This window comes from Manis javanica, chromosome 14, assembly GCF_040802235.1.
Source record: "Manis javanica isolate MJ-LG chromosome 14, MJ_LKY, whole genome shotgun sequence".
Classification (NCBI taxonomy): domain Eukaryota; kingdom Metazoa; phylum Chordata; class Mammalia; order Pholidota; family Manidae; genus Manis; species Manis javanica.
In genome coordinates, this window is record NC_133169.1 from 6,322,204 (window position 1) to 6,335,381 (window position 13,178).

A 13,178-nucleotide genomic window follows, 5' to 3' on the forward strand; every position below is an offset into this window, starting at 1 on the left:
TTATAAAAATTTAAGATTCAGTTTTGCTTAGAATAAATTCACACACACCACAACTTCCAACTAAAAATTTCAACTGAGTTTGATAGAAGTTTAAGGAACGCTATTTAATGAAATTTTTTTTTTTTAAGCATTGCCTTGGTGAATGTTTATAATACTCTAAGAACACGCATCCCTCTAGGACCAAGTGCATATTTCCCGTGGTTACTAAACAAAACAAATGCTTCCCAGAGTTCTCCAAACTCCTCGTGGCTGGCTGATTACTACAGGTTACATAAGCCGCAATATACGAAACAGACCTGGGACCCAAGCCCAAAGAAATTCACGAAACGGTTCCTTCTAACATCAGATAACTAAGTTTTCGTTTAAGGTGAAATATATACATATAACTTTTATTCTCACTCAACTTCAAATTCAAACATTGGCATTAAAAACTAAAACCACTCTATTCTGTGTCCATCAGACATCTTAGTCTTAAAAACAAGAACACCATGACTGAACTTCAGCAAGTTTTTTTTAATTTTCAAAGTTTTTATTCAAAAAGTGCAGATAATTATGAAACATTTGTGTGCCTATCACCAAAAATTAACAAACACTAATTTCAATTTTCATTTCAAATTTTTCGTAAGAAATTAAACATTACAGGTAAACCATGCTATTTCCTCTGCTTGATTACCCTCCCTCCACACGGACAATTTCTATTATGAATTTTTAAAGAATCATTCAAGTCCATTTTTATCTTTATTTTTATGCTGTTTAAATATGTTTAGATACATTTAATGTTTTCTGGGGATTTTTAAATTTACATAATCATGTTCTCCAAATCATTTTCTTATTCAACATTACTTCTGATTTTTCATGTTATAACTGTTACATGGTACTTCCTTGAATACATATATATCACAATTTTTCTTTAAATTTCCCTACTGATGGATATTAAGGTTGTCTCCATTTTTTACTTTTTCATAAAATATATTATTGTAAAGGTCTTTGGACATATATACATATATGAAGGAATGTATTTAAGATACATCCTGGGTCAGTCATACAGGAGGAGTATTAGTATTTGCCAAATTATACCAACTTACACTCTAGCTAGCAGTGAGGCTCTCTGCTATTTTCACCAAGATAGGCCATTTTTTTTGCCACTGTGAAGGGTGTGACTATACATTTCCCTGACAAAGAGGTTGGTGCATCTTTTCCACCTTTATTAAACCTTATCTCTTCTGTGAATTGCCTATTCTGGTCTTTTATAAAATTTGCTGATTTTCTTACTCATTTCATTTAACTGCTGTGTATGTTCCAAGTACCTTCTCATAGGTTGGCCTTGTCTTTTTATGAGGTTTTTGCCCTCGGTTTTAATTTCAATGTAACCAAATTTATCAATCTTTTATGATCTCTGCTATTTGTATCTTGTGTAAGAAATTCTTCCCTCTCATGAAGTTATTAAGATTTCCTTTTAAATTTTCTTTCCATAGTTGTATAGTTTCGTTTTCCACCTTTTCTTTTTCTATTTGGCTATTGCTGGGGTATAGTAACACTTGATTTTTGTACGACAATCTTGCATCTGAAAAACCTTGCTAAATTATCTGATCCTAACATTTTGTCTGTAAATTCTCTAGGATATTCTACGTAGAAAAACTTACTGTATGCAAGCACTAACCTTTTAAAATTCATTTTTGTTAATTTTTAACCTTTAATATGTAAAATGTCAAACACAAAAGACAGTTATGATGAATGAATCCTTGTTCCTAGCACCCAGCTTCCATTTGCCATTCTTGTTTTATCCTCTTTCCCCACAACACTTATTTTTCATTTGCCTTTCCCCCTGAAGTGTCTTAAAGCAAATCCTAGGTATCATGTTATTTCACCTATAAATACCTCAATACGTATCACAAAAAATGTTTTCTTTTAAACTTTTTTTAAAAAACTTAAAAAACATAACTTAAGTACCATCATCATATCCAACATAATTAGTAATTCTGCAATATCATCTAATACCCATTCTATTTTTAATTTTGTCTCAGAATGCCTATGGTTGGTTTAAATCATGATCCAAACTAGACGGTCACACTGCATTTGGTTTATATAATAATTTCTTCAACCCATGCCTTTTGTTGAAGAATTTGTCCAGAATTTCTACTTCGTGATTCTGTTGATTGTAGCTTCATGGCAATTTGTTCTTGTAAACTGCCAATTAAATCTAAAGGCTTGATTGGGTGCTTTGGTTTTCTCATTTGTTTTTGCAGGAATACTTCGTAGATACTTCTTGCATCCTATCAGTAAACACATAATTTCTAATTATCCCACTTTTGGAGATATCAAGATTTATCAGTGAGTTCAGGTTTTTTCTCCTAAGTCTTAAACCCTTTTTTCCCCTTATATTATTGCAATGGCTAGGACCTCTAGTACAGTACTGAAGGTAGATATGTGAGTAGGTATATTATAACTTGCTCCCAACTTTGAAATAAAAGTTCTAGAAAGTTTTACCATTAAGATTTTTTTCTGTAGTTTTTTTAATACAAAACTTTCATTTTCAATTTTCATCAAGAAATTTTCTGTGGTTGAGGGTTTTTATATATATACTCTGATTATTCACTCCTTCCATTCTAGTTACCATGCTTTCTTTTTAAAAAATGTTGAATGTTACTGAATCCTTTCTTAATTTTTTATTTGCTTTCAACATAAACCCTTGAAAGAGAAATGAAATTTAAAAGAGTTTTTGTCTAGGGACATAAAGGATCTCCTTGCCTAGATCCACACTTGAGAGGTCTCTGCTCTGGCATTTGGCACTGTCTCTTCCCACAGGGCAGGAATCCATGGTGTCAAGGTGATGCGCCATCCAGAACACACGGCCCTTTTAGACGTACCCAAATAGCCCCCAGCATGCTTCTAAGGTTTGCTCAGGCCTCTGACTTCCTGGGTGAATTGTGCCAATGGTGTATGATGAATGAATCCTTGGGTGTAGACGGAATTTAGAAATGTGAGTTGGGGAGTCCACATATACATATGCACCAGGCATATGAACAAATCCAGGGGTGCGGAAAGGAGGCAGTCTGTGGGTCAACTCTCCTCACATTGCCATCATAGAACTCCACAAAGTCAGGGAACTGTAAATCCAAATCTTTACCTTCCAGGTCATTATGAGGGTATATTTGTCAAGATACAAGAATAAAACATTTAATAGTTTGGTAGCTTGATTTTAAAATATTAAGACAAATAGTATGTGGGCCTCAATCTGTACTCTTGTCAGAACTCTGTAAATATTGGTGGGCTATCTAACTAACTTACAACTTGGTTTGAAACCGCATTTCATCAGTACTATTAGATTTTACAATCTGATTAACATTTTCAGTGTAACGTCTTTATATCATCACCTTGAAGAGTAAACCCAAACTTTAGGAGACAGAGGTTAAAAGCTCAGATTTTGGAATAAACCAAACCTTGGTTCTAATCTAGGTTCAACCATTTGCTAGCAATGTAACTTTGACCAAGTGACTTATCTTTCTAAGCCTCAATTTTGCCTATAAAATGGGAATAATATGACCTATCTCATAGGGTCGTTGGGAAGATTAAATTAGGTAATACATATTGAATGCCTAGCATAGTGACTGGCACATGGTAAATTCTCAGTAAATTGCAGCTATTTTAAGGAAAAATGTTTAATGCTACCAGCTAGGCACTATATTAAGTTCTTTACTTGTATTATACCACAAAAATCCTCTAAAAACCCAGATGTAGATACTATTTTATGTAGGAAAGAATTAAGGCTAATGCAAAGAATCTTTAAAACAAACTTGTCAGGAGCACAGAGCATGTGTTAATCCCATTTTGCAAAGGAGAAATCTGACCCTCAATTTTCAAAAGACTTGCTTACTCCAGAAAGATAGACATCAGTAGAGCCAGAATTACTACAGCCCACTCTCTGAATTCTACTTCAGCACTATCTTCACTGCATCACACTGTCTCTGAAATAAAGTTAATATTGTTATTTTCAACAAATGTGTAAACTCAAATGTTCTAAGTTGATATTCTTAAATATGAAAAGGAATGAGTTCTGTTTGTTTGAAAACAAAGGCATAATGGATTTTCTATCTAGCCCAAAAGTAAAACATTGAGACTTAAATCTGAAAATGTTGCTTAGTGGACGTTTCACAAAATTTCAAATTTCGCCTAGAAAAAAGTCAAGTTTCCCAAACTCATTCCTCACTAGCAAACACCAACTCTCTTTCAAAAAAGGTATATATCCTGGCTAGAATATAAATTGTAAGAAGGCGGGGATTTTTATCTAGTTTGTTCACTATATCATCTAACATTGTGCATATAATAGGTGCTCAGTAGATATTTACTGAATTGATAATTCTAAGTTCAAATAAAATCTGCATACTTTTCTCAGTGCTAGACGCTACACTGCGTGATGAGGAGGTATTAAGCCACATGAAACTGCTGCTATTCAACTACTTTTCACCTACAAGGAGCAATTTCATATGGTTCAAACTAATTGTTTATAAAAAGCTTTCTAGAGTATATTAAAACAAAGCAAGCATAAATTGTGAAAGCTAAAACAGAAATGAAGAGATTTTTTCACTCATAAGGAAAAAGATTACATGAAAATTGCCAAAGACTTCAGGCCCTAAATTGAGATATTCTCAGGTATGACACTTCCATACATTTCAAAAATTAAACTAGGCATTTTTTAAGAGGATCATTTTCACTTTTTTTTTTACATTTAAAGTAACTCCCACTCCCACTTCGGTGTTTATATACATATACATGTATAAATATGCAAAATGTCTTGGGAATATGGACTATATTTCTCTGTATTAGCAATTGTGATTCATGTAAATGTTCAAATATCTAATTAGATCCAATTTTAACTATTAGTAGTGAGTAAAAATAATTTCAGTTTCCAGAGAATCTGAACATACTACCTTTTCAAATACTCTTAACGTTATCAGGCTAAAAGAGTAACTGGTATATAGACATTCCACATTTGTTTTCTTTGTCATTAGAAACACACCTAACATTAATACATTTCTTTAAGTACTTTACTTCTAAGGGTATCTTAAACATGCTTTTCTAAAAATTTAGATAACTGGGATTCCTGAACAGTAATAGGAAAACAGCATTTTAATCATTGTTTTACTAATGGCCTTTCCTTCTACATTTACAATAGAAATCCAAACATACATTGATTTACTCATGCCCCTTAAAAGAGATAAAGAAAAATAAATTTCAAAATATGTCCAAACAAATCTGCTTTACAGTTCCAGAAATTAAAGAATATCTATTTAAACATGATTATTTGCGATTTTTGTATATAATTCTGTCTGTCCAAACCTTAAGATCACATAACCAACATTCTAAAAATCAGAACCCTTAAATTATATGAAACAAAATAAGTATCTGGGTTACAGAAGATTTTAATATCAAAGTATAATTTACATGATCGTAAGTTTTGATTTCCATATAAAATATTCTACTTAAATAGTGTAAGCAACTAACAAAGCACAATTTATAGATCACATCAAGTGATTTTCATCTTCGCACATTTTTAATGAAATGTTGATGGCTAAAAGCTAGGCAATCTGACAGTGAATGACAGACAGTAAGAAGGGTAGCGCATACCATCAGCTTGTTTCTTTCCCAGCTATTAAATGTCACAAGTTCATATTTTTCTTGCTTGTGATCCCAAAACTGGCAGCATTTTCATTTCATCCACTCTATTCTTATGTATTTGAAAAGCAGGTGTTATCCATCTACCGCATGAGCACTGTTCACCATACCAATTGAAAGAACCCAACTTGGCATTGCATTTGGGGCAAAGAAGCTGAAATAAAACAATTGGTTACTTCTCTCATTCACTTTTATAAAAAATAAATAATTATCTTTGACACCATAGGATATAAAAACAGGTAAGACATGTTCCTACGTTCAAGGAGTTTCTGATATAATCAGTGAGATGATATGCAATGGCAATTTATTGTAATAGATGATACACCACAATAATTGTGTAAGAAGCATGTGGCGCCCTGGGAGTTTAAAGAAGGATCAGATTAATTTCAGCATGAGGGGAGAAATGTGAAACTTGAGACACAAAACAAAGGTTTCATGGATGTGGCATATGTACTGGATTTTAAATCAGCCTGCAACTTAAGATTTCAAACTAAAATCATCATGGTTAAAGAATAGGAAAGCATGTTTAATATTCTCATATTGTATTACTAACTGATACTGACAGCATGTAAGTTAGGTCTCAGATTCCAGGCCATTGAAAAATAAACTCTTACTCCATTAAAATAGATAAATCCCAAAAAGCTTAACAAATCTATTGCATTTTATTCTAATGTATTTATAGCTTTACTTTTTACATTTAGCTCTTTAATTTGTACATGGTTTGAGTTAGGGATTTTTATTTTTAATCTTAAAGTATACAAAGTGCAGACATAAAACTCAGAAACCAGATCAAACTCAGATACCTAAGCATCTTAAATCTTAATTATGTCAAAATATACAAGGTGGATAAAAGCAACAAACTGAAGAAAATATTTGCAATATATTAGATGAATCATTAACATCTAGACTGTATAGAGTGCTTACATATCAGTAAAAGACAAAACCCACAGAAAAATGGGCCAAGAACATGAAGGAAATTTACAGAAAAAGAAACTGTAAGTGACTGATTAAGTATACAAAGATGCTGGTCCTCAGTAGTAGTCATGCAAATTCAAATTAAAGTACTTTAGGATGAATATTTTTCATCTCACAGATTCACAAAACTCTACCAGTTTTACAGTATCCATTATGCCAAGGGTATAGGGAACTGAGTTACACGCATTCAATATTAATGAAAAGCAAATCTGTATGGGCATTTTTAATGTCAGGCTGGATTACTGGTATAATATTTAATTTGTATATGAAGTAATATTTAAAATGTACATGCTCTTTAAGCCAGAAATTCTACTTTCAGGAATATATTCTATAGGAAAATTCAAATAAGTGTACATGGAAGTATGCACAAATGTGATCTAGAGTGGTCCACAAAAGTGCCCTTATACTGTGTTTTCCAGGTTAAATGAAAACAGCACACCAAAAGCACAAGCCACAAAAGAAAAAATAGATAAAATGGACGTCACCAAAATTAAAAACACTACTGCTGCAAATACCATCAGAAATGGGAGGTGGGCACAGGGTTTCCTTGGGGTCATAAAAATGGTGATGTTGCAAAAAACTCCATATACTAAAAGCCACTGAACTATATACTTTAAATGAGTTTATTATACAGTAAGTGAATTGCATCTCGGTAAACCAGCATCATCTGAGAACAAAGATTTGAAAATAGGGTACCTCTTTCTAGACGCTAACTAATGTAAATTAAGTTTCCTCCCGTATAACATTTGAATATATCTGCTCTACCTATTGCATAAAGTTATTGCATTCTTCAGATGCAGTAATATTTTGGAAGAGTTTCATGAAACATTCAATATAGAAACCTATACAAACTTTTGTACAAACCATACAAACTTTAAAATCATTAAGATTAACTGTATCTTAGATGAAGAATATCTTTAGATTAATATCAAGTAAACCTAAAGGAGGAACGTGGCTGTCACAGGAGAATGCATGATCTGTATTTGTTTGCATTAACAGGAAATGAAAAAGATTATGAACATACGAAACTGAAAAATCAGGAAAACAGAAATTCATGGAGCTGAAAGAGAAAAAGCAGCCGAAGAAAAGGAAGAAATTTTAGATCTAATTTTAAGATCCTTGGTTTGCCTTACTTGCTACGAAGTTCAAGTTTTGTTAAATATATTCTAATCCACTTATGTTAGTCTTTTATTTGAAAAAATACAAATAATAGCCTTAAGATCAATAGCTCTCAAATAATGTCCTCGATGAGTATGTCAAAATTCTTTGATACTGTCACTTGAACATTTTGTTAAATAGCCATCACTCTAAAAAACCATATAGTATGAGGTTTAGGGACTTATTAATAGTCTACAAAAATTTAAAGTTTTATACTAAATATTACAAATCGCAGTATCATTTTTTATTAGTTTGAATGTTTCCAGGTCTTGAAATAAATCTTACCCAAGTGATGTTATGTTCTTAAAAAAAAAAAAAAAACAGCTCTCAACCAAAAGTGGGTTAGTTTTACTTCAGCTGAGTTTTATTTAATTAATTAATTTTTGATAGATTATCTACACTGGAAAGATAAAATCTTCAGAAAAAATGAGTTAAGATGGAGTGCAACAGTGGTTAAAACATGGTTTAAAAGGCAAGAAGGAATGAAACATACATGATATCATGAAACTGTAGAAAATAAAATGAATTCTCACCTGTCCATCCATTACTCCCAACAAAGTAGATTCCATCCACTGTACAGGTTCAATGAAATAAGATGTACATTGAGCCTGACTCCCTGTGGTTGGCATGAAAGATGGTATCACTCTCTTGTGGGCAAAAGCTATAGGACCACTTCCTTCATTATGATTCAAAATGCTAGAACTTCGAAATAAAGACCTCCTGTAATCCCCAAACAAAAACATTAATGACTTCCAAAAGGCTGAAATATAGTGGAAATGTGCAGTAATTCTTAAAGAATAAAATGACACTGCTTATGCTAATTTAATTTTTCATAACCTCTACAAATAACCTGGTTACTTTTACTTTTAAGAAGTTTTATTCTTCTTGAAAGTAGATTTATGTATGAAATTTGTTATTCCATTAAACAAATTCTTCCTACAAAATTTAAGAAGCTGAAACTTTTAATACCTTCCAGCTACTAAGACAAGATACAATTTTCAGAGGATATAAAATGTTTTACCTGCACTTTCTACATTTGTAGAGAACCTCATCTTTCAATCCTTGTGAAAGGGTGGTTGGGTCAACAGCAAAAAGTTCCTGAGGTAAGTTCTGCAATTCTACATGACATAATAAAAATGTATCCATTTGTCAAAATAAACTGCATTTTCAGACAAAATCAGTTAATACCAATCGAGGCAACAAGTGCTAACCTCAGAAATTTTTTAAAAAATCTTCTGCTAAAAAAAAAAATCAGGATGAGGTAGGAAAGCGTTGTGAATAAGGCCTTGGGTTCTGGGCAAAGACTGCCTGAGTTTAAATCCCAGCCTGCCACCTACACACCATGTGACCTTGAACAAGTTCTTTCTTGCTAAACCAGTTTCAAAAGGAAATAATAGTAGGCATCTCAAGGGATGGCTGGCAAAATGGGATAATGCATCTGATGTGTTTAGCATCAGAGTGAAGAGTATCCAGAAGGGGCCCAATACATACTAGCAATTATTACTTACCTGGATACTTCTCTGTAACCTTTTGTAAACGATATTGCTTATAAATTGCACTAGAGGTATCTACTTGGTATCCCATTGCCTGGTATAATTTCAATTGCCACTCAAACCCCTCATTCATCCTGTAAGAGCAAACAAATATAAATAAAATATATAAATAAAATCACATCACAAAAGCAGAATTATTACTATAACAAAGAAACTCACTTAGCCTTTGGCTTGATAGTCTGGAGGTTTTCATAGGCTTTTTCAAAGGTAAGTTGGTCAGTCTTCATCATAAAAGCAGTTATTATAGCCACACTTCGACTGACTCCTGCATGACTGAAAAAGAGACCTTTAAAATAAAATAGCAAATAGGAAAAAAAAAAAAAAAACAGCCCACTATTCACGGTCAAGTTCAGGTCTACTTCATGTCTGCATCTATGCAAATCTTTTACCTCTGAAATATTACCGAAAGAGCTATTCCTTTATTTCCTTATTCATTTTGAATTCTGAACCATGTAAGTGTAATAACTACTCAGAAACAATTACACTCATTAAAAAATTTTTAATGGCTTTATAACAAATCCAAACTCCTTTGCTCTTGGCATTAAGGGCCCTGGAGATCTGGTCCCAGGCTTCTTTCCCTTTTACCTCCGGTTCCTTTATGAAAACATTTAGAAAAGGTGCTGGCACACAGTAAAAGTGCTGGCAATAAACTTAAGCCAATTCAGTCAAAGAGGACTCTTAGGCTCAAAACCTATCAAGATATTTTAAATCTCTTTACCGCCGATACAATTTAATCCATCTTTCCCTTGGGCATAGTTTAGGGATCCTTCATATCCTAATTTTCTCTTCCCAATTCTCCCTTTAAAATCAACCACTTCCTGCCCCAAAAACCAATGAAAATAATCTGCTCTTGCTCTGCAGTTAGAATAACCTTAATCTCTCTTAGTGTACGACTTGCATCGCTGTCTGCACTATCACCTGTGTCTGACTGTAATGGGTATGTGTCTGGTTTATTCTGAAGAACTTTATGATCTTTAGATGCAGGGACTTTGTCATTTATCTGGTGATCCCCCCACTCCAATAAACAACAGTTCAGGGAGCTGCAGAATGAGCCACCAAAACAAGGACGAATGAAAGCATGCGCGCCAGCAGGGGCCCGCTCCTCTCCTCTCTCGGACGCGCGCCCACCGCGGGACGCTAACGGGGGTTCTAGTGGCCCGACAGCCCCTTTGCCCTTCCTGGGGCCCGGGAGCGAGGGGAGGGGGGTTGGCAGGCTGGAAGCAAGGCGGGGCTGCTCTCCCGCGGTCCGGGCCGCTCACCAGTGCACCAACACCGCACGGCCCTCGGCGCGGGCCTGGCCAATGAAGGCCACGCACCCGTCCAGATGGCTGAGCAAGTCGGTCTCGGGCTTGTCCAGCGCCGGCACGAAGAGGCTCCGCAGACCCTCGACCCCAACTGCCGCCCTGAAGTCAGGCTCCTCTGAGTCCACCGTCAGCACCGCCGTGATGCCCGCCTTCCTCAGGCGGTCCGGCTCTGCCACAGCCGCTGCTCCCCCCAGGTACAGCCCCGGGCGCACTTCCAGCATCTGCCCAGCGGAGCTCGCCCGGCTCTGGCAGCGCCCGGGGCTGTCGCAGCCGTGACTCCCACCCTCGGCTTCCAACGTGGCAGCGCCCAGGGCCCGGGTGGCCCCGGGCCCCACCATCGAGTAGGCGGCCGGCTAGAACGTCCTTCCTCGGGGACCGGCCGGTGGGAGGAGCACAGCGGCGCCCTCGGAGGACCTCGCTAACCGCAGGAAGTTGTCATTTCTGGGGGGCGGGGGGAAGTGACGCTACTGAGGCGGAGCTAAGCCCCATTCAGAGCAGCCTTTCTACCTGTGCCTGGTTTCCGTTCTCCTTCTAATTTGGTGGTAAAGCGTAAGCTTAACCAGGTGAAGAGTTTCCCAGGTCGACAGTGTTGAGACTTTATGGAAAGAGGTAACAGGAGCAGCTGGGCTCAAATATGAAATGAAGGTCCCACCAAATGAATCAGCCGCGTCGTTTTATGCACTTGTAGTAAAATATTTTCTCAGTGCTTATGAAGCCATTTGTTTTCTTTTCATGACTTTTCCTCTTTTTCTTCTTTTGCCCAGTTTTTTTTAAATTGGTATGTGAATCCTTTTCTTACGGATGCATGCTGTTCTGTATATTCTGAAGACATTAATCCCATGTTTTGGTATGCCACTGCCCTCCAGCCAAAGACCACCGCAAACTCGCCTGTACTTTATAACACGTTGGGGGTTCTTTCTCAACCGTGAACTGTGGAGAATTTCAGGACATCTCAGAAAGAAGTTGTTAGAAAGGTCCTATTACAGGCATATCTAGAAGATACTCCAAGTTCAGTTCCAGACTACAGCAATAGAGCAAATATCACAACAAAGTGAGTCAAATGAACTTTTTGATTTTCCAGTACATTTAAAAGTTAGGTTTACACTGTACTGTAATCCATTAGATGTGGAATAGCATTGTGTGTCAAAAAATGTACATACCTTAATTTTAAGATGCTTTATTGCTAGGAAATGCTAACCAACATGAGCTTTCAACAAGTAATCTTTTTGCTAGTGGAGTCTTGGCTCAATGTTGTTCAGGATGGTGGTTGCTGAAGGTTGGGGTAGGTGTGGCAATGAGTAAAAATAAGACAACAATGAAGTTTGCCAAATCAACTGACTTCCTTTCACCAATGATTTCTTTGTAGTGTGGAATGCTGTTTGATAGCATTTTAACCACAGTAGAATTCAAAATTGAGTCAGTTCTCTCAAACCCTACTGCTGCTTTATCACCTAATTTTATGTAATATTCTAAATCTTTTGTTGTTATTTCAATAATCTTCACAGCATCCTCACCAGGAGTAGTGTCCATCTAGAGAAAGCATTTACTTTGCTTCTCCACAAGAAGTAACTCTTTATCCATTATGGTTTTATCATGAGATTATAAAAATTCCATCACATCTTCAGGCTCCATTTCTAACTCTAGTTATCTTGCTGTTTCCACCACATCTGCAGTTACTTCCTCCACTGAAGTCTTGAACCTCTCAAAGTCATCTGTGAGGGTTAGAATCAATTTCTTCCAAACTCCCATTAATGTTGATATTTTGGCCTCTTCACATGAGTCACAAATGGCATCTAGAATGACATCTTTTTCAGAAGGTTTTCAATTGACTGCCCAGATCCATCAGAGAAATCACTATCTATAGCAGCTACTTTTAAATAATAAGTTTTGAAAGTCATGATTAATCATTGATCCATGGGCTGCAGAAGGGATGTTGTGTTAGCAGGCATGAAGATATCAATCTTGTTGTTCATCTCCATCAGAGCTCTTGGGTGACAGGTGCAGTGTCAATGAGCAGTAATATTTTGAAAGGTATCTTTCTGAGCAGTTGGTCTCAATAGTGGGCTTAAAATACTTGGTAAATCATGTTTTAAACAGATGTGCTGTCCCCCGGCTTTGTTGTTCCATTTATAGAGCACCAGCACAATGGATTTAGCATAATTCTTAAGGGTCCTAGGATTTTCAGAATGGTGGATGAGCATTGACTTCGACTTGAAGTCACCAGCTGCATTAGCCCCTAACAAGACAGTCAGCCTGTCCTTTGAAGCTTTGAAGCCAGGCATTGGCTTCTGCTCTCTAGCTATGAAAGTAGATGGCAACTTCTTCCAACACAAGGCTGTTTCATCTACATTGAAAATCTGTTGTTTAGTGTCATCATCTTTATTAATGATCTGAGCTAGATTTTCTGGATAACTTACTGCAACTTATGCATTAGCACTTGCTTTTCACCTTGTACTTTAATGTTACTGCAATGGCGCCTTCTCTTAAACCTCATGAACCAACCTCTGCTAGCTTC

The 13,178-nt window shown here is 35.9% G+C and overlaps 1 protein-coding gene across 4 annotated transcripts; it reads right to left on the reverse strand.

The window, feature by feature from the left end:
• Positions 1–507: 507 nt before the first annotated feature.
• DUSP12 (dual specificity phosphatase 12) lies at positions 508–11,138 on the reverse strand. 4 transcript variants are annotated; one of them, XM_017674812.3, is made up of 7 exons: positions 10,619–11,081; positions 9,519–9,632; positions 9,315–9,433; positions 8,828–8,924; positions 8,340–8,526; positions 5,626–5,827; positions 508–2,273 (listed from the first exon to the last, which is right to left on the reverse strand). In XM_017674812.3, the coding sequence occupies exons 1-6, from the start codon at positions 10,999–11,001 to the stop codon at positions 5,666–5,668; spliced, it is 1,062 nt and encodes a 353-aa protein (XP_017530301.3). In that variant the 5' UTR covers positions 11,002–11,081; the 3' UTR covers positions 508–2,273; positions 5,626–5,665. The 4 variants fall into 4 exon arrangements, with proteins under 4 accessions (XP_017530301.3, XP_036879877.2, XP_036879876.2 ...); XM_037023982.2 differs by lacking the exon at positions 508–2,273 and adding an exon at positions 2,359–3,965 and having other exon boundaries at positions 10,619–11,083; XM_037023981.2 differs by lacking the exon at positions 508–2,273 and having other exon boundaries at positions 5,403–5,827; positions 10,619–11,079.
• Positions 11,139–13,178: the final 2,040 nt, after the last annotated feature.